General features: G+C 34.9%; 1 protein-coding gene across 7 annotated transcripts in view; it reads right to left on the bottom strand.

The window, feature by feature from the left end:
- The window catches only part of LOC309661337 (uncharacterized protein), a 312926-nt gene that overhangs the window by 112359 nt on the left and 180424 nt on the right, over positions 1 to 20143 (bottom strand). For 4 of the 7 annotated variants that reach the window (XR_014263942.1, XR_014263943.1, XR_014263944.1 and 1 more), the window contains exons 1-2: positions 19219 to 20131; positions 15642 to 15708 (exon numbers count right to left, since the gene is read on the bottom strand). Coding sequence is in view for 1 of the 7 variants with exons in the window: in XM_082463076.1 (XP_082319202.1) it covers positions 15642 to 15708; positions 19219 to 19283 (132 nt within the window). In the remaining 6 variants the exon portion in view is untranslated. Of the gene's footprint in view, positions 1 to 1743; positions 15426 to 15641; positions 15709 to 19218; positions 20132 to 20143 lie in introns of those variants that run through there. The other 3 variants (XR_014263941.1, XM_082463076.1, XR_014263946.1) reach the window with 2 other exon arrangements.

Below are 20143 nucleotides of genomic sequence, written 5' to 3'. Positions count from 1 at the left end.
TGGACCAAGCTAGAACAGGTAACATCACAGATTCAGAGAAAAATGGCAGGAAAATGAATAAAAAGAGATGGTGGGAGGAACAGGTGTTGGAGCATAAAAAATTAAGGGACCTTGGGATCAGCTAGACCTGAAATCATTTGCACATTTGACCTTGTGTTCTGTTCTTCTCATCCTAGATTTGTCTGTTTATTTGGCTGAAATCTGTGTCCCAACGCAGCTATTTTAGGTGGGTTGGAAAGTGTGATCATAGAAACTCTGTACCTAGAGGCTTGGTTTAAATCCGCTCAGCTCACTCCGTCCTACCCCTCTAATCCTGTCACTTCTCCAGCTGACAAGCCATATTGGCAGAGGCTGAGAAGGAAGGCTAACTTGTTCTTGGCCTTTCTTCCTACAAGCACATTCTACGCGCACAAACAGCGCACGAACACAATTCTGAAATGCTCATGCGGAGTTTTAAGATCTGGTACTCAAATGGCAACATCCAAAAACATGCTATGTTGTCTTAGTAAGACTCTTGAATAAATTGTTGTGCTCTCTTCTCTATGATGACATTCTTGACTCTCATCCCTCACGGATGATACTATAGCCTCCAGTCTCCCTGCCACTCTCCCCTCACAGCCTGAGCCATCATCTCAAAAATGTGAATCACATGGTGGAACTTTCCTGCCTAAAATCGTGTAATGACTTCTTATGCTTCCTGGAATAAAACCCATAACCTTAGTCTACAAGGTACTGAATACACTTGCCTCCAACCTCCTCTCTTACTGTTACGTGAAAAGCCATTTTCCGCCAAAGAACCTGTGCACTGACTTGTCCCTGCCTGGAATGCTCATCTTCCACCGATTATTTTTTGAACTTATCGATATTTCTAATTACTTCAATAATACACATGATTGCTTTTTAAATACATTTTTAATGTTTGTCTCTCCCACTAGAATGAAAACTGCATGAGGACAGGAACTTTATCACATTCATTCATTGCTCTATCTCTAGCACCTAGTACAGCATTTGAGACATAATAGTTAACCTACAAAATATTCACAGAATGAGTGAATACTAGCTTAAAATTCTCAAAGCATCTTCATTGTCATGAAAGTATCACTTTTCTCTTGGACTGTCTTATTAAATTTTTTTTCTTTAGCTTATGATTGCTTATGAAATGCATATTTGCCTTTCCAACTCCACATTTATAATTAAATATGGGCTGCCTAGTGTTGTCCTTCATAGCTAGGAATAATCCTATTTATAATATTGATTATTCTCTAACATGTATAGTATCCATCAGGCTTCTCCCCAGTATTACCTTGTGACCTGGGACACTGGGCCCAGCTCTGAGCCCTGCAATTAGAGGTCCTTACCCTGCCTCTCTGCTGACCTCATCTATGGGATCAGAGTGCATGAGGTCAAGGGGGTGTGCTCACTCACACCTGAGCACTGCTTTCTTTGTGTGTATTTTCACTTTCTTTTTTTTTTAATTGAAGTATAGTTGATTTACAATGTGTTGATTTCTGCCGTACAGCAAAGTGATTCAGTTATACATATATCTACATTCTTTTTTTAATATTCTTTTCCATTATGGTTTATCATGGGATATTGAATATAGTCCCCTGTGCTATACAGTAGGACGTTGTAATCCATTCTATATATAGTAGCTTACATCTGCTAACACCAACCTCCCACTCCCAACTTCCCCCTCCCTCTCCAACCTTCCCCCCTCACCCTCCCCCTTGGCAACCACACGTCTGTTCTCTATGTCCGTGTGTCTGTTTCTGTTTCGTAGATAGGCTCATTTGTGTCATAGTTTAGATTCCACATATAAGTGATATCATATGGTATCTGTATTTCTCTGACTTACTTCACTTAGTATGATAATCTCTAGGTCCATCCATGTTGCTGCAAATGACATTATTTTGTTCATTTTTATGGTTGAGTAATATTCCGTTGTATATGTACCACATCTTCTTTATCCATTCCTCTATTGATGAACATTTAGGTTGTTTCCATGTCTTGGCCATTGTGAATAGTGCTGCCATGAACATAGGGGTGCATGTATCTTTTTGAATTATAGTTTTGTCTGGATATATGCCCAGGAGTGGGATGATATGGTAATTTTACTTTTAGTTTTCTGAGGAACCTCCATATTGTTTTCCACAGTGGCTGCACCAACTCACATTCCCACCAACAGCGTAGGAGGGTTCCCTTTTCTCCACACCCTCTCCAGCACTTGTTATTTGTAGACTTTTTAATGACGGCCATTCTGACCTGTGTGAGGTGGTACCTCATTGTAGTTTTGATTTGCATTTCTCTAATAATTAGTGATGTTGAGTATCTTTTCATGTGCCTGTTGGCCATCTGTATGTCTTCTTTGGAGAAATGTCTACTTAGGTCTTCTGCCCAGTTTTCGATTGGGTTGTTTGTTTGTTGTTGTTCAGTTGCATGAACTGTTTGTATATTTTGGAAATTAAGCCCTTGCCCATTGCATTGTTTGCAAATATTTTCTCCCATTCTATAGGTTGTCTTTTCATTTTGTTTATGGTTTCCTTTGCGGTGAGCACTGCTTTCTTGATCACATTTCACTACATAGGACCCTGGACTTTCATGCTCAATTTGCCCAAGCCATCTTCCAGGTCCCATGGGACCCCTTTCTTCAAGACCTAGTCCAGTGTGTGCCACACCCCTTAGCCTTGGAGTAACTGTTGCCATAGGTGTGAATGGAGCTTGAACAAGCAGGCCAGGGTGTGCACATGCTTGTGTGTAGGACTGGGAAGACCAAGAGCTGGGGTTGGATAGAGAAGTGGGTGTGCGGCCATCAGTAATCCCAAAATTAGTCAGAGAGACTTGGTCCCTAGTGTAAAGAGGGCCTTGCTTCAGAGATTTATTCCAAGATTTTTGTTGGTTTGTTCTATAAACTTGGAGTTAGAATAAGCAGACTAGTCATAGAAAATTAAGATAATAAACAGACTAGTCATGAAAAATTAAGAAAAAAGAAAACTGAAGAAAGTGTGCTGTTAATAAGAGGCTCTTAAGAGTTAAAGAAACCCTAAAGTGAAAATTATATTACCAGGAAGGTGATTTATTTATTGTTTGTTTGGCCAGAGTATAAAGATTTTTACAACACCCCAAGTTGTATATTTTACCTTTTCTCATGAGCCAGTTCTTGAGGAAGGATGGAAAGTTACTTCCTGTTTCTTCATAAGTGTTCTCATAGAATTTAATACAGACTAGAAAGTGATTTTTTAAATGCTTTATGCCAGTCTTCCTGAAGTTATGCTCAGCTGTACTGATTGCCTCTGTGGCTATAAAGTGGCAAAATTTGTGATTTGAAAGCAAAATAATGACATGTTCTGATCATTCCCTGAACCTACCTTAGTATTTCATGCTCAGGGTGGGAGGATGGCTACGGAGCAGTTTTCGTGGACTAGCTCTTGCTCCCTTCGTGAAAAGACATGAAAGTGGCCTTTTGCTCTAGACTAAAGGATCAGCTATCTAAAGTTATATCCATTCCCTCCTTTTATTCTGGTTTATGTCCACACATGCAGGATTTAAGCAGTATGAAGTATGTATCCCCCAAAAACAGAATCATAGAAAAATAGAGAACATATAAGTAAACTGTTAATACATTTGCATTTTGCAGAGGGCCTTAAAGTGATGAATTTTATGATTTGGTTATGTAGATCACAGCTATCATCGTGCATACTTAAAATTGTCTTACTGGAGATACAAATGTTAATTGTATATCTTTTTAACAATTGATTTTAACACTATACAGTTTTCACTTAGAAATTCTTATTAGTTTTTTAATCACAGAGATAAGGTAATTGTTAAAAACCTAAATGAAATCAGTAAGGACCGGATCAGGAAGGTGAAAGTGAGTAAGAAAAATAAAGGGGCTAAACAGAAATACAGTTGGGTCTATTGATGAGGCCAATAAAAGTAAACAATGCAAATTATCCTCACTAGGCTGAAGGGATTTGCAGTGTTAAAAGGCCTCCTTTCCATTTTAAAACAAAGTAAAACAAACACCTTCCTTTCTCTGTCTACAAACTCATAAAAATATCATTGTCTCCATCTGTCCTCAGTAGGGTGTGTGATCAGATCAGAAGTATGTTTTGACGGTCCAAATGTAGATTAGGGCAAGGATAATATAAGTCACATATTTTGCTAATGGAATAAAAAAATCAGCATCCTTATTCACGTACATTCATATTTCTCAAATTTGCTGAAGTAAACTACACAAAATGACATATTTGATTTATAACATACCTATTTTATTTCTTCTAATTTGAGCAACTTTGCAAATTACAAGTTATTATTGGTTTATGTAATTTTCTTCTGAGATATGGTATTTTAACTGTTTTATCTTCGATTAGTAAATACAGAGTTTATACAGGTGTAGTGAATTCTGCTGAGCAGGCATGAAAGTTTAGACATTAAACTTTTGAACTATTACATGGTAGAGTTTGGAGTAAGAAGAGATGGTAGTGAAAGTGTATCTTTGATTGATAGTGTTACAGACGAAGCATCATGGAATCCAAAATTTTTGACAGTGAGGAGCTATTTTCAGGTGCTATATTGCCAATCTGGTACCGTCTCTCTGCCAAAAATCCAGGTGCTTATGTGAACACATACTCAACGCCATAGAACAGATTAGAAAACGCACAAGAGATGTCATCCCCAGGAAATAAGCAGCTATGGTTGGCATTTTGCAGAGCATATTGAAATAAAGTACACCTTACATTTCAGGATGACATGGACCAGGCATAGAACTATAGAAATACTGTTGGTGAAATCTGAAGTTTGAGATCTTTCTGCCAGAGAGACTGAAATTAGGCAACGTTCACTATAGATTGGCATGGTACACACATATAGACTCAGAATGTAAACATTCAGACAAAACTGGTTTAGAATACAGTTCCCTAATGTGGATGGCCTGGAAGTTAATGCAGAATCACTCTGCATACTATTCCTAGTTCTTGAAAATACAGCCAATTAATTTTTGAAAATCTATCACTCCTAATAAGTTGTATGTAGTTTTTATAATTTGTATTTTGTGTTGTGGAATTATTCATTCTCATGTAATTTTGAGGATTTAAGAAAAAAATCCTGATTAAAAAAAGGGTTTAAAAAGTAGGTATGTATAAGGAGAGTTTTTAAATTGCATAAACTCACACTAAAAATTACACTTAGGATTCAGGTGCTTAGATTTGAAAAACAGGTAACAATTACTCCAGCTGAATGGTGTTTGAATGGAATAAAGTTTATTATTTTCTGGGTGGGTTTCACAGAATCCTTGAATGCATAGGATAAAACAGGCTGTAGTCTATGGTTTTTGTACCTAAAATCACTAAAAGTTTCCCAGGATGAAATTTCGTTTTGTTCTTTCTGAAAATGCATCAGAGTCACAGAACAAAATAATGACAGAAATAACTTGGCCCTAGGTCTGCTCCTTAACTCTCCCTCCCAGTGGTATCATTTTTGTGGGGGACAGAATTAAAAGTTATATATATGATACCACTTTGACAGACTGGGCCTAAGAGCTAATTGCTGCATTTCCTAAAGTGCAATCTAAATATTCCTCACCTAGTCTCCCAGGATATTTCAACTGATTAGGAGTGTGGTTACCAGGCAAAATGCAAAAGTAAGGTTTAAAAACATTCCGCTTCCTGTTCACAATGGAATTTGGTTGGTCTGATAAATCATGTATGCGCTATCAATTCTCTCTTTTATTGATGATGGGTCAATAAGAGCATATGCAGTTTTAACTCTACAAATGGACATATCATACTTTGGATGTAAAATATTAAATTTGAAAAAATTTAAGCATCCATTATTCAAAATGCAAGTAGGTGGCTTTGTTGAAATACTTGCGTTTCCCAGATGCAACCTGTTCTCTCATGCCACTTTGCCTCCACACAAGCTCCCTAGAAAGATCTCTCCCCTTGTTCTAGTTTGGCTAATTCCTGTTCATCTGTTAAAACTCAGCTTGGCCATCACATTTTCCAGGCATCCTTCTTTAATATTCTTCTGCCCAATTCAGCTAGTTGATTTTGGATATTCTTCCTGTGTACTTTTGTCTGTCATAAGACATTATCATCCGATATTGCATTCATGTCTTAGTTTATCTGTCTTACCAGAGAACACCGAATTTATCTTTTAACTCTGAATTATCAAGGCTTAATAGAGTACCTGGTAGATAATAGGTGCTCAATACTAGTTGCCTAAGAAATCAAAGTTTAGAAGAAGTACTACAGCATATCAATGATGCAAGGAATCAGGGCAGGCTTTTGATAAAGCCTTTGATGTGTTAAATGGTGAAATATTAGTTACCATCAGTGGAATTGTCTTATTACTGGATACCTAGAACAGGTCATACTTTATGAACCTCATGAATGTATAGTTCTGCTGAAGAGACCTCTATTAGATGAGACTGAGTTATCTTTAACCAAGAAGACATTGCTGGCCTTAGAGCTAAGCTAACTTTAAAAGGTCATAAAATGGAAGACTGTTGATGCAGGTTTCTAAAACACCAATATCATCATCATCCTAGTTAACATGTACTGAATGCCTATTCTGCAACAGGCACCATTAAGCATTTTCTGTGAATAATTTTTATTTGACCATCACAACAATCTTATGAAATAGGCATTGGTATTTTATACAAACTACAGATGAGAAAACTGAGGCTTAGGGAGAATAAGTAACTTGTCCAAAATCACATAGTAAATGTGTGAGGCAGAATTCACACACCAGTCTATTTGTCTCCGGTGCCCATGATCTTCACTGTTGGGCTATCCTGTTTCCATTACGTACAACACAGATGTGTCCGCAGGTGTTTCATTTCCTTACTGCCACTACCAGGTATTTTCTAACTTTCCCCCTTCACGTCAATGGATCCTGTAATGGCCTGTGACTCCCCAAACCAAAATCCTGCTTCTTATCTTTCCCAGTGTTCATCTAGCAGCAAGAATAATTGATGAGGTTTGGATAGAATAAAAGAAAAGTTTGGTGCTTCCACTTTAAGCTCCCACTTGTAATCCTCCAGCTCCTTCTGCTGTAGTATTAATTACGCAGAAGGGAACATAGAATTAAAATGTGAGGAAATGGGTGGAGAGGGGGAAGTAAACTCCATGCTGCTTCCTTAATCCTGATCTTAATTGCCATAGCTGACACTTCTACTGAAGCACTGCCAATATAGACTGTGTGTTAAAGAGAAAAGAGTAAGGATGAGAAAAGGGAATAGTGTGGAAAATATGAGGTTAAGTACCATTCAGACTTTTTTCTTCTGCCTTCTACCAGCCAAATTCCCCTTATTACCACATCCACTTATCTCTCATAGAAAGAAACATTTCTATTGAAATATGATATACATATAAAAGTGCACAAATCATAAATGTACAGTTTGATGAATTTTCACAAAATGAACACACATTTGTAATCACCATCCACATCAATAAACAGAACATCATCAATACATTGTGGCTTTAAATTGTATTTTCCTGATGACTAATGAGGAAGAACACCTTCTCATGGGATTAACAGACATTTCAATAACTTATTTAATGAGAGGACTCTTCAAGTCTTGCCTATTTCTTTTTACTGTGTTGTCCTTTTCTTATTAATTTGTAAGGTTTTAAAAAATATTCTTGACATAAATCCTTTATCAGTTGTATGTATTGCAAATATTTTCTCCCCCTTATTTACTTGCCTTTGAATGAATAGTGTCTTTAATGAACTGACCTTTTTAATTTTTATGTAATTTTTAAAATAATTTTATGTAATCCATAAAATTCTAATGTAATACAATTTATCAATAATTTTCTAATACTACATTTTGTGTTCTGTCAAAGAAATCTTTGGCTTCTAATAAATTATAAAGCTATTTTCTTATCTTCCAGAAGTTATATTTTCTCTCATAAATTTATATCTATAATCCAACTAGAAGTGATTTTTGTGGGTGGTGTGAATTGTGCAAGAATCATTTTTTCTTCTGAACATGCAGGTAACCCAGAATTATTTATTGAAGAGTCCATCCTTTCTCCACAGTGCTGTGTCATCTTTGCCCTAGTCAAGTGTTGGTGTAGGTGAAAATCTGTTTCTGGATTTTTTTTTGCTCCACTGGTTTAATTGTCTAAATGTCAATACCACATTCCTTCAATTAAGGTAGCAGTGTAAGCCTTCGAACTTTGTTCTTCAAAATTTGGCTATTTGTGGCTCTTTACATTTCCACTAACATTAAAACCGATTGTCCATTTTTACAAAAACAAAGTATCTGTTGGAATTTGTACAGGTTTGCATAAAATAGGGAAATCAGTTTGCAGAAAATTGAAACCTATAAATACCGTCTTCCAATCCAAAACCTTGACATAACCTCTCAGTTTTCTAGGTCATTTTAATACTTCTCACAATATTTTATTGATTTATGTGTTGAGAAATTTTACATATTTTGTCCATTTCTTTGTTGTTTGAGTTTTTGATACTATTTCAAATGTCAATTTTTAGTTTCATTTTCTAACTGGTGGTACAGTACATATAAATACCTTTGATTTTTTTATATTGTCCTTCTGTGCAAAGGCATTGCTAAAGTCTCTTATTTAATCATTTAGCTATATATCATTTTAGATTTTCTAAATGTACTATCATGTAAACTGTGAATGAGTTTTATTTCTTCATTTTCCATTCTTGAGCATTTCCTTTCTTTCCTTCTTCTCTTCCTCCCTCCCCTCTTCCCTCCTTTCCTTCTTTCCTCCCTCCCTTCCTTTTTTCTCTTGTTTTGTTTTTGCCTTTATTATACTAGTAGGGACCTTCAACATGAGGAGAATATAAGGGGTGATAGTGTACATGTTATCTCATCCTAGTCTCAGGGGGAAAACTTTTAATACTATATAGCATTAATACAAGGTTTGCTGTAGATATAATTTTATAAATACTCTGTATCACATAAGTAAGTTTTCTTCTAATTATAGTTTTCTGAGGTATTTTAATTTTGGTGTTTAATTATTTCAAATGCTTCTTTTGCTGCTATTGAGATCATCATATGAGTTTTCTTCTTTATTCTGTTAATGCAGTTAATTATTTTAATTTTAGAATGCTAAAACAACCTTGCTTTTTGGAATAAATATAACTGTTGTAATATATTTTAATATATATTTGAATTTGATTTGCTCATTTTTTTTCAGGTTTTGCATTGTTCATGAAAGATATTGGTTTGTAAAGTTTCATTCTTAAAAATGAACTAATCATTTGGTATCAAGATTTCATCAGCCTTAAAAAGTGACTTGTGAAGTGTTTGTTTTTTTTAATTTTTATTTCTCTGGACTAGCCTGTATGGATAGTTGTTATTTTTCTTAAACTATTTGAAAGAAATCACTATAAATTTGTCTGGTTCTTACAGTTCTTTGATATTATTGGAAGATTTTAGTTTCAATTTCAATTTGTTGAATAGATATAGAACAAAGTTGTTTATTGCATGTTTCTATCTTTTATAATAAAATCTGTAAAAGAAATCCATCTATTTGTTCCTGATACTAGTAATTAGTACTTTCTTTCATATACATAGTTTTAAATGTTCATTTTTAGAATATAGAAAAGCAATTAACTTTTGTATCTTGACCATGTATCCTGTGACCTTTCTATACTCATTAATTCCAGGAATTTTTTTGTAGATTCTTTGAGACTTTCTACATAGACAATTATGCCATCTATGAACAAAGACAATTTTATTACATACTTTTCAATCTATAAATCTTTATTTCACTTTCTTATCTTATTGCACCAGTTGCAACTTCCACTACAATGTTGAATAGGAGTAGTGAGAAAGGACAGCTTTGTCTTGTTCCTGATCTCAGTGGGAAGGCATCCAGTTTTTCACCTTTAAGTACGATACTAGTTTTTCTATAAATGGTCTTTATCAAACTGAGAAAGTTCCTCTCTATTTCCAGTTTGCTGAGGGTTTTTTTAATCATGAATGGATGTTAGATTTTGTCAAATGCTTTTTCTGCAACAATTAAGATAATCATATGATTTTTCTTAAGCCTGTTGATATAGTGGATTGTACTGACTGATTTTTGAGTGTTGAACCAGCCTTGCATACCCAAAATAAATCCCATTCGGTCATAGTACTTAGTTTTTTATACATTGTTGGATTCAATTTTCTAGCATTTTGTTGAGGATTTTTGCATCTATGTTCATGAGAGATATCATTCTGTGGTTTACCTTTCTTATAATGTGTTTATCTGGTTTTGGTATTAGGGTAATGTTGGCCTCACAGAATGATTTAGGAAATGTTTGCTCTCCTTCTATTTTCTTGAAAAGATTGTGGAGAATTGGAATCATTTCCTCCTTAAATGTTTATTACAGCTCACCAGTGAAACAATCTAGGACTGGTGTTATCTTTTTTGAAATATTTTTAACTATTCAATTTACTTAATAGAAATATTTATATTATTTGCTTTTTCTTGTGTGGGTTTTGGTAGTTTGTGTTGTCAAGGAATTAGTTCATTTCATTAAGTTATTAAATTTATGGGCATAGAATTGTTCATAATATTCATGTTATCCTTTTATTGTCCATGAGATCACTAGTGATTTCTCTTTCGTTTCTAATAGTGATAATTTGCATCTTTTCTCCTTTTTTCTTTGTTAGCCTGGCTAGAGTTTTATCAATTCTATTAACCTTTTCAGATTCGGGGTTGATTGGTTTTATCTAATGTTTTTCTTTAATATTTCAATAGTTTGTTTTTATTTTTATGGTTTCTTTTCTTATGCTTGCCTTAGGTTAAATTTCTCTTCTTTCTCTAGTTTCCTAATGTGAAAGTTTATATTATTGATTTTAAATCATTCTTCTTTTCTGATATATGCATTTGATGTTATAAATTTCCCTCTAAACATTACTTTCACTGAATCCCATACATTTTGATAAGTTGTATTTTTTATTTTCATTTAGTTCAAAATGTTTTTTAATTCCTCTAGAGATTTTCTGATCCATGTGTTATTTAGAAATATGTTTATTTAATCTCCAATGTCTGAGGATTTTTTTGTTATTGATTTACAATTCTATTGTCATCTGAGAACATACTTTGTATGAGTCTTATGCCTTTAACTTTAATAAGGTGCATTTCACGGCCTAGACTGTGGTCTATCTTACTGATCCATGTGAGCTTGACAAAAATGTGTATTCTGCTCTTACTGGGTAGAGTTTTCTATGAATGTCAGTTAGATCAAACTTACTGATAGTGTTGTTTAGATCAACAGTGTTCTTATTGGTTTCTCTGCCTGTGGTATCTTATCAATTACTGAGAGGTGATGAAGTCTCCAATTACAATAGTGGATTTGTGTATTTCTACTTTCAGTTCTATTAGTTTTCCCTCATATTTTGATGTTCTGTTGTTAGGTGCATACACAGTAAAAATTGTTATATCTTCTTGGAGATGATCCTTTTATCGGTATGTAGTGTTCCTCTTTATCCTTGATAACTTTTCTTGCTCTGAGATTTGCTTTGTCTGAAATTAAAACAGATACTCCAGCTTTCTCTTTAGTAGTGTTAAGATGATGTATCATTCTTCATTCCTTTTAATTTACATGAGTGCTTATATTTAAAGTGTGTTTCTTGTAAAGACATACAGGTGGGACTTTTTTTTTTTAATTGGAGTATAGTTGATTTACAATGTTGTGTTAGTTTCTGCTGTACAGCAAAGTGAATCAGTTATACATATACATATATCAACTCTTTCTTTAGATTCTTTTCCCATATAGGTCATTACAGAGATTTGAGTAGACTTCCCTGTGCTATATAGTTGATCCTTATTAGTTATCTATTTTATATATAGTAGTGTGTATATGTCAATCCCAATCTCCCAATTTATCCCTCCCTCCCCTTATCCCCTGGTAAACATAAGTTTGTTTTCTACACGTGTAACTCTATTTCTACTTTGTAGATAAGTTCATTTGTACCTTTCTTTTTTTTTTTAGATTCCACATATAAGCAATATCATATTTGTCTTTCTCTGTCTGAGTTACTTCACTTAGTATGAGAATCTCTATGTCCATCCATGTTGCTGCAAATGGCATTATTTCATTCTTTTTTATTGCTGAGTAATATTCCATTGTATATATGTACCACATCTTCTTTATCCATTCCTCTGTTGGTGGACATTTAGGTTGCTTCCATGTCCTGACTATTGTAAATAGTGCTGCAATGAACATTGGGGTGCATGTATCTTTTCAAATTATGGTTTTCTCTGGATATATGCCCAAGAGTGAAATTGCTGGATCAAATGCTAGCTCTATCTTTAGTTTTTTAAGGAACCTCCATACTGTTCTCCATAGTGGCTGTATCAATTTACATTCCCACCAACAGTGCAAGAGTGTTCCTTTTTCTCCACACCCTCTCCCACATTTATTGTTTGTAGATATTTTGATAATAGCCATTCGGACCTGTGTGTGGTGATAACCACATTGTAGTTTTGACTTGTATTTCTCTGATAATTAGTGATGTTGAGCATCTTTTCATGTGCTTTTTGGCCATCTGTATGTCTTTGGAGAAATGTCTATTTAGATCTCCTGTCCATTTTTGGATTGGGTTGTTTGTTTGTTTTTTTATATTGAGCTGCATGAGCTGTTTGTATATTTTGGAGATTAATCCCTGGTCGGTTGCTTCATTTGCAAATATTTTCTCCCATTCCAAGGGTTGTCCTTTTGTTTTGTTTATGGTCTCCTTTGCTGTGCAAAAACTTTTGAGTTTAATTAGGTTCCATTTGTTTATTTTTGTTTTTACTTTTTTTTGGAAAATAAGTTTACTGGATATAGATCTTGCTGTGATTATGTCAAAGACTGTTCTGCCTATGTTTTCCTCTAAGAGTTTTACAGTATCCAGTCTTACATTTAGGTCTTTAATCCATTTTGAGTTTATTTTTGTGTATGATGTCAGGGAATCTTCTAATTTCATTCATTTACATGTAGCTGTCCAGTTTTCCCAGAATCACTTATTGAAGAGACTGTCTTTTCTCAGTTGTATATTCTTGCCTCCTTTATCATAGATTAGGTGACCATAGTTCATGGGTTTATCTCTGGGCTTTCTATCCTGTTCCCCTGATCCATATTTCTGTTTTTTTTTGTTCCAGTACCATACTGTTTTGATGTCTGTAGCTTTGTAGTATAGTCTGAAGTCAGGGAGCTGTTTTTCTTTCTCAAGATTGCTTTGGCCATTCGTGGTCTTTTGTGTTTCCATAAATTGTAAAAAATTTTTGTTCTAATTCTGTGAAAAATGCCATTGGTAATTTGATAGGGATTGCATTGAATCTGTTGATTGCTTTGGGTAGTATAGTTCAATCCAAGAACATGGTATATCTCTCCATTTGTGTCATCTTTTATTCTTTTATCAGTACCTTATAGTTTTCTGAGTATAGGTCTTTTGCCTTCTTAGGTAGCCTTATTCCTACGTATTTTATTCTTTTTGATGTGATGGTAAATAGGTTATTTTTTATATATTCTAAATCTGTCTTCTAATTGGTGTTATTAGACCATTCACATTTAAAGTAATACTGATATAGTTGCATAAATATTTGCCATGATTATAATTATTTTCTATTTGTTACATTCATTCTTTTTTTCTTCTTTTCCTCTCTTTTTCTGCCTTTTTCTTGTTTTAATTGAGCATTATGTATGATTCCATTTTCTCTCCTCTATTAGCATATCTGTATATTGGTTTTTAACCAATCTAATTCCACTTTCAAATAACACTACTGTTTCAAGTATAGTACGAGTAACTTAGGGTATTCACAATTCCTCCCTCCCATTCCTTGTGATATTGCTGTTTTTATTTATTTACAGGCTATAATTATCCAAAACATTATTACTGTTATTACTTTAATAAAGTTTTTGTAGCTCAATTGAGAAAAAAATTATTTTACCTTCATTATTTCTTCTCTGACTTTTATCCTTTCTTTATGTAGAGTTGAGATTCTTGCCTATATCACTCTCTTTCTCCTAAAATAGTCTTCTAACACATCTTCCAATACATGTCAACTCCCTCAGGTTCCCATACAATATGAGGTAAGCACTATTCTTCTGCTGGAGAGGAATTACCTCAATTTTTGTTTGTTTGGGAAAGATGTTACTTTTCCTTCACTTTTGGGAAATAAGTTTACTGGATATAGAATTTTAGGTTAGTGATTTTTTTCTTTCAACATTTTAAATTAAAAAAAAATTTACCCCACTCTCTTCTTGCCTGCATGGTTTCTGAAGTAATTTGCTATATATTCTTACTCTTGTTCCTTTGTAAGGAAGGTTTATTTTTCTCCCTCTCCTCTGGCTTCTTTCAAGATTTTCTGTCTTTAAAGTTGATACGTTACACAGAAACATTTGTGATTCTACAGTTCTTATTTAAAAATAGCAAATATCTTGGCAATTTTTGTTCATACGCCTTACATCATGTAAAATTTGAGGTCCGAATTTTTATCTCCATCTTATAGACATTCAAAGAGACATTGAGAGTTAGTAAGTGATTTGGTAGTCTTCAGAACCAGTGCCCTAAATTACTACGCTATATTTGTTCCCACCAGTAGTATCATCATGTCTTTTCTAAAATAGTCTAGAAAAAGCAAATGCTGAATGACCAGTCTCCTCATATCAAGCTCTCATCTTTTACTGTGTGGGCTTCTTATCTCCCAGCTTCCATCTCTAAGTCCCCTCTAGATTTCCCTCCTTGCAGCAAATAAGAAATCAATGCTAAGAAGTATGTAGTTACCATCATCACTGTCTTTCTTATTGTATAGGTTGCATGTCTAAATATAATGATAATGTATATTTCCTTCTTGTCCACTTGTAACAAAATTCTAATTATAACTACCATACTGGTAACAGACATAATGTTGCTTCAATACACTAATACAGATTTTCAATTTAAATAATATCCAGGTATAATTTACCCATTAGGAAAAAAAAAAAAAACAAGAAAGAACTTACACAGTAGAAACACCTCTTGTTGTGTATGCCTATAATTAATGACCCAGTATCCTTACTGTATGATCAGTGAATGAAAAAATGGCATGGAAATCCAACAAGTTTTACAAAGAGATCCATCAGTAATGTGTAATTTTCATTTGTTAAATTTCCCCATGATTAATGTCAAATTCATAGTTGTAACATTTGTTTTTACATATCTCTAGACAGGAAAGCCACATGAGGTCATCCTCCTTGCTTGAATCTTTAGTTCTGATCTGGAATAATGCATATTCTCCTCACCTAGGGGTTCTCAGGCTTCAGAGGGCTTATTTAAGATGTTTCTCTGTGCAAATGAGGTACAAAATATATTCTTTCCTCTTTAATAATTTTATCTGATTATCTTGATAGCATTTTTTATACATCTTGCTTACTGGTTTACTCCAATGAAGTCCATGCTTGGGTCACTCAGACTTTCAGTCAGTGTTCTCCTTCAAAACAGTTAAAGAGAAGGGAAGTCCAGAATGTACTCCTTCTCCTCACCTCCTGTGCATTAGTGTTATATAATATTTTACTTAGCCAAATTTGTTAGAGTTTGGGTATTTATTTTTACAATTGAGACTATAATAGAAATGTAATAAAGCATTTTATATCCATTTTTTTAAGAATTCAAAATATATGAACTGAAAAAGAAAAGTAATACTTACAAGAAAATCTCACCGTCCACCTTCCATACATTGCAGCCTTTGGTATATTTCAGGTCTGAAGGCTTCTCTTTAATTCCAGAGCAGAAGATAAAGAGGGAGTTAGAGCTTAGAATTCTAAATGTAAAACATAATATATTCATCAAAGACATAAAACAAACACAATCAACTATATGTTTAGGTTAGTACAGAGAAAGAGATCACTGATTTTAAATTCTCACATATAGAAGGAAAATGTACAGAAGGAAAATGGAGAAAGGAATCATTTTTGAAGAAAATACTAGAAGCTAACTAGTATATAGATATAACAGTCAATCTTAAAATGACCAACCACTCCCTCCTCTCCATGAACCACATATCATGTTAAGAGGAGCATTTATTTCTCCACCCCTTGAATCTGGGATGGCTTTTGATCAACAGAGTGCAGAAAAGGAGGCATTAAGAGACCATCAGTTTCTGCTTCTCTACCCTTGAAATGTCACAGTTAGGGTAGTCCCTTTCAGAAACCAGACACATTGAGAGGTCATATGGAGGAAAACTTAAGAGACCTACTTGCCAGCAGTTCTCAGCCAATAGCTAGCAACAGCTGCCAGCCATGTGAGGGAGCAACCTTGGATATTGTAGCCCATTCAAGCCCCCATATGACTATAGCCCTAGTTGACATCATGTGGATAAACCATCCAACTGAGTCCAATCTACTCACAGAATGGTGAGAGAATGTTAAGTCCCTAAGTTTTGGGGTAAGTTTCTATGCAGCAGTTGATATATAAATATATATGTGATGGAAATAGTTGACCAGTGTGTGAAACTGGTAAAGTCCAGTATAGAAGTAAACATATTAGGCTGACGATGGCAAAGGGAATTTAAGATAAATACCTGACTAATATATGTATCCTAGTTAAAGAAAATATCCTCATACAGGATACAGATTTTTTCATTTTAGGTATTTGAAAGTAAAGGAGACACAATTTTGGAAAGCATCTCTTCACAGTGCAGTTGCATACCTAATGTGCAAAGAAAAATAGAAGAGTTTAGTGATACTTGATAAAAGCCAAATTTTCTATGTTATTTAAAGAGAAAAAGCACAAAAAGAAGGGAAAAAATCCTTAAAATAACATATAAGTTATTTTAAAAAGAGAAGATTATCAAAAGTTTACTGAAAAATATGGGGGCAGGGGGAAGAATAGAAATGTAATTCTGGGATGAAAAAGTAACTTTCAGTAACAGAAGTGAAACAAAGTTTGAAGGTGTTACCATGTGCCCTTTTCTCTCATAATCCTTTTTTCATATATGTTGTAGAAATTACTATACTCAATTTTAAATGATTTGTTCATATGTGTTTCATATCACTAAATTATAAACATTTCCAGGGCAGAGATTAGTCCTATTTACATTGTTATCACTAGGATAATATAGACATCAATGGATGGATGTTTAGTGAATGAATGGATGAATAAATGATTTAGTATAAACTGATATGTGAAATTAGTTGTGTGAAATGCAAAATCAACCTATTGGCAGAAGCAGGTCCTTTGTCAGAGATGCCTGTGTTATTTTTATGGGGTGTTCTAATTCTCTTGACTTGAGACTCAAAGAAAGCTGGAAAACGCTCTCTTCTAGAGAGCCCAAGAGACTGATCATAATATATAAGGAAGAATGCGAAGAATGCATATTTTAAAAAATGAATAAATATATACACTAAAACCTAAAGTTTTACAACAGCTCTTAGAGTTGCAAACAAACTAATTCTCAATATATACCAATCATTTTAAGTCACTGAGCACCAACTATGTGCTAAGCATTTTATCTGGAGACATGCATGTGGATATTATATGGTCCCTGCTCTGAAGAGCTCATGGGACATTGGGCAAGATTGAAATGTAAGAAAGAAGGGGGTCATTAAAGAAGTGCCTACACGTGCAAAGGGATTAGTCTAAAGTCCTTCGATTTTATTCTCTTTTTTAAAAGCACACACTGAGGAGTAGTTTTATTCCCATTTGTAGTTAAAATATTAGGATGAGAGAGATTCAGTAACTTGTTCAAGGCAAGCTAATAAAATGAGAGAGCCAATATTTAGAAATCCATTCTTTCATTTTTCTCTCTCTCCAGCCCCCAAATTACAAACCACAATACCATGAATTGCAAGTACTGACATAAGTCTATGCAAGGTGCTATGAGGGTAGGAGCAAAGCTCGCTTGGAATAAGGAACCTCTGCCTATATGGGACGCTATGATAAGGCTCCCATTGTGTCTGCACCCCTATTCTCCTCTGCTCTCTACTGGCGTGGCTATTCTGCAGGAGCATAGAATGGCTAGGAACTTTTGGAGTCGTGCAGATTTGGGCTTAATCCTGGTAAGAGTGGTAGATGTATGACTTTGGAGAAGTTATTTAGTCCATCGGAGTCTTTCTTTCCTGTCCATAAAATAGGAATAACCATGTGTACCTGACAGAGCTTTATGAGGATCACACATGAGATATGTTAAGCACTTAGTACAGTGCCTGGTGTAAATACCCTCTTGGCAAGTGGTGAGAGTTAGTCTAATGAATTTTTCATTATAGCTACTCTGATTTGTGGTTGGTTGATCTGATTCTGTGGGTCTGGATAGGATGTTTTCCCAGAGATCCATGATATTGGCAGATATTCTTAGATACTCTTGTTAAAATAAGGGAAGGGACTTCCCTGGTGGTCCAGTGGTTGAGACTATGCACTCCAATGCAGGGGGCCTGGGTTCGATCCCTGGTCAGGGAACTAGATATTGCATGCTGCAACTAAGAGCCCGTATGCTGCAACTAAAAGATCCCACATGCTGCAACTAAAGAATCCCTCATGCTGCAACTAAAAGATCCTGCACATGGCAACGAAGATCCCACATGTCGCAACCAGGACACGGTGCAGCCAAATAAATAAATAAATAAATAAATATTAAAATAAGGGGAATCTTGGAGCATCTTTTCTCACCTGACCAGTGATCACAGTCTTTAAATTTTAGACCATATCTCCAGGAATGAGGTATTAAATATCCTTTAGAATCCCAGCCCCACACTTTATGATCTATTTCTTCCACATTCAGAGACAAGAAATCATTCATGAATGAAGGCTTTGCTTCACATCATGGGGCAATTTCTCCCCAGCCTCTCTGGTAATCATCTTTTGCCTGTAGTTCTAGTGAAGCAAGCAGCATTGGCTCAATTTGCTAGGAAAAGTATTCCCTAAGCATGTATTCTTCACAACATTAAAAATAGAGTATTTGATCAGGGATCTTTAGGCACATCTACTGGTTAATACTTTTACTCAGCCCCCGAATCTGAACAGAAATAGTTAATTTTCAGAAGGCTGTAAATTTAAAAAAATTCAGTGCTTATTTCCACCCCAATCCTGGCCTCAACCCAGCCAAAGCTGGATCTTCAAAAATCTAGAATATTAGAGGTCTGAGGGTCTGCCTTCAATTCTCCTAGGCAGCAGGACAAGGAGGGAGGTCAGAGCTCAGAGTCCTGACTCCAGATAACAAGGGTGGCACAAGAAACATAGGAGAAAAGACATGAATTCACTAAAGAGTAACAGCCAAAGCAGGCACTTACCAGATGAACTGGGAAGGAAATTTCTTAGAAGGCCTTCAGAACATGGAGGAAAAGGAGCAGTTAATCTGAAATACAAAATTGAAAGTCACGGCAGATGCACGATTCTAGTCTTTCAGATAAGATTCCTTCCAGAATTCAAAAGCATCTAAAAGAAGCAAGACAACTGGTTGCTGGGCTCAATATGTAAACACAGTGCTGGTTGACACAGTGAAGATGTTTATTAGAAAAGTTAATGCAATGTCAGGGTGGAAGATCAATGTTTAACCTGATTTCATTGCAATTATTGGCCTGCCTTGGAATACAGAATGGAAAATTAGCAAACCAGAAAAAGGAACATGTAAGGGACTTTTTCATAAGCAAGCTGTCAAATCATGGACACTGATATTTGTGATTAAAAAAGAAGTCAAGAATTACTTGCATTTTTAGTTAATGCATGCCCTTATAAGGTATATGCACATATTTTTATTAATTTGAGGAATATACTGAAATTTCTATTTGCCTCAATATCCAGGTAAGGTCACAGAATGTTAGAGATTCACTGAGTTCAGTTCTCTGATTTTACAGATTAAACCCTAGGGAACAGAGCTGCCACATGACTTTCTGGAAGTTAGTCAGGTGGAAGTAAGGTCAGTGAAGTGCAATGACTCGTTTTACAGGTAAAGAAAGAGGGGCAGGAGACCAGTGGAAAGATGGTTGCCTGAGCCATGACTCCAGTCTTGTGTTATTACCTGCTGAGCCTGTGCTTGATATATGAGGCTTTCTCACTGTAAAAATACCCTTAGAATTCTTTGATGAAAATATCCCGCGAGTGTTATTTAATCCTCATCATACTGTACACAAAATAAAGATCATTTCCCACAGTATAAAAATCAAAATATATACATGATTGCTGGACACAGATGAGTTAAAAGAGCTTTTTGATGCC

The sequence above is a fragment of the Balaenoptera physalus genome (genome assembly GCF_965194825.1).
Source record: "Balaenoptera physalus genome assembly, chromosome: 5".
In the NCBI taxonomy this organism is placed as follows: Eukaryota; Metazoa; Chordata; class Mammalia; order Artiodactyla; family Balaenopteridae; genus Balaenoptera; species Balaenoptera physalus.
This window is presented reverse-complemented; position numbering and strand designations above follow the sequence as displayed.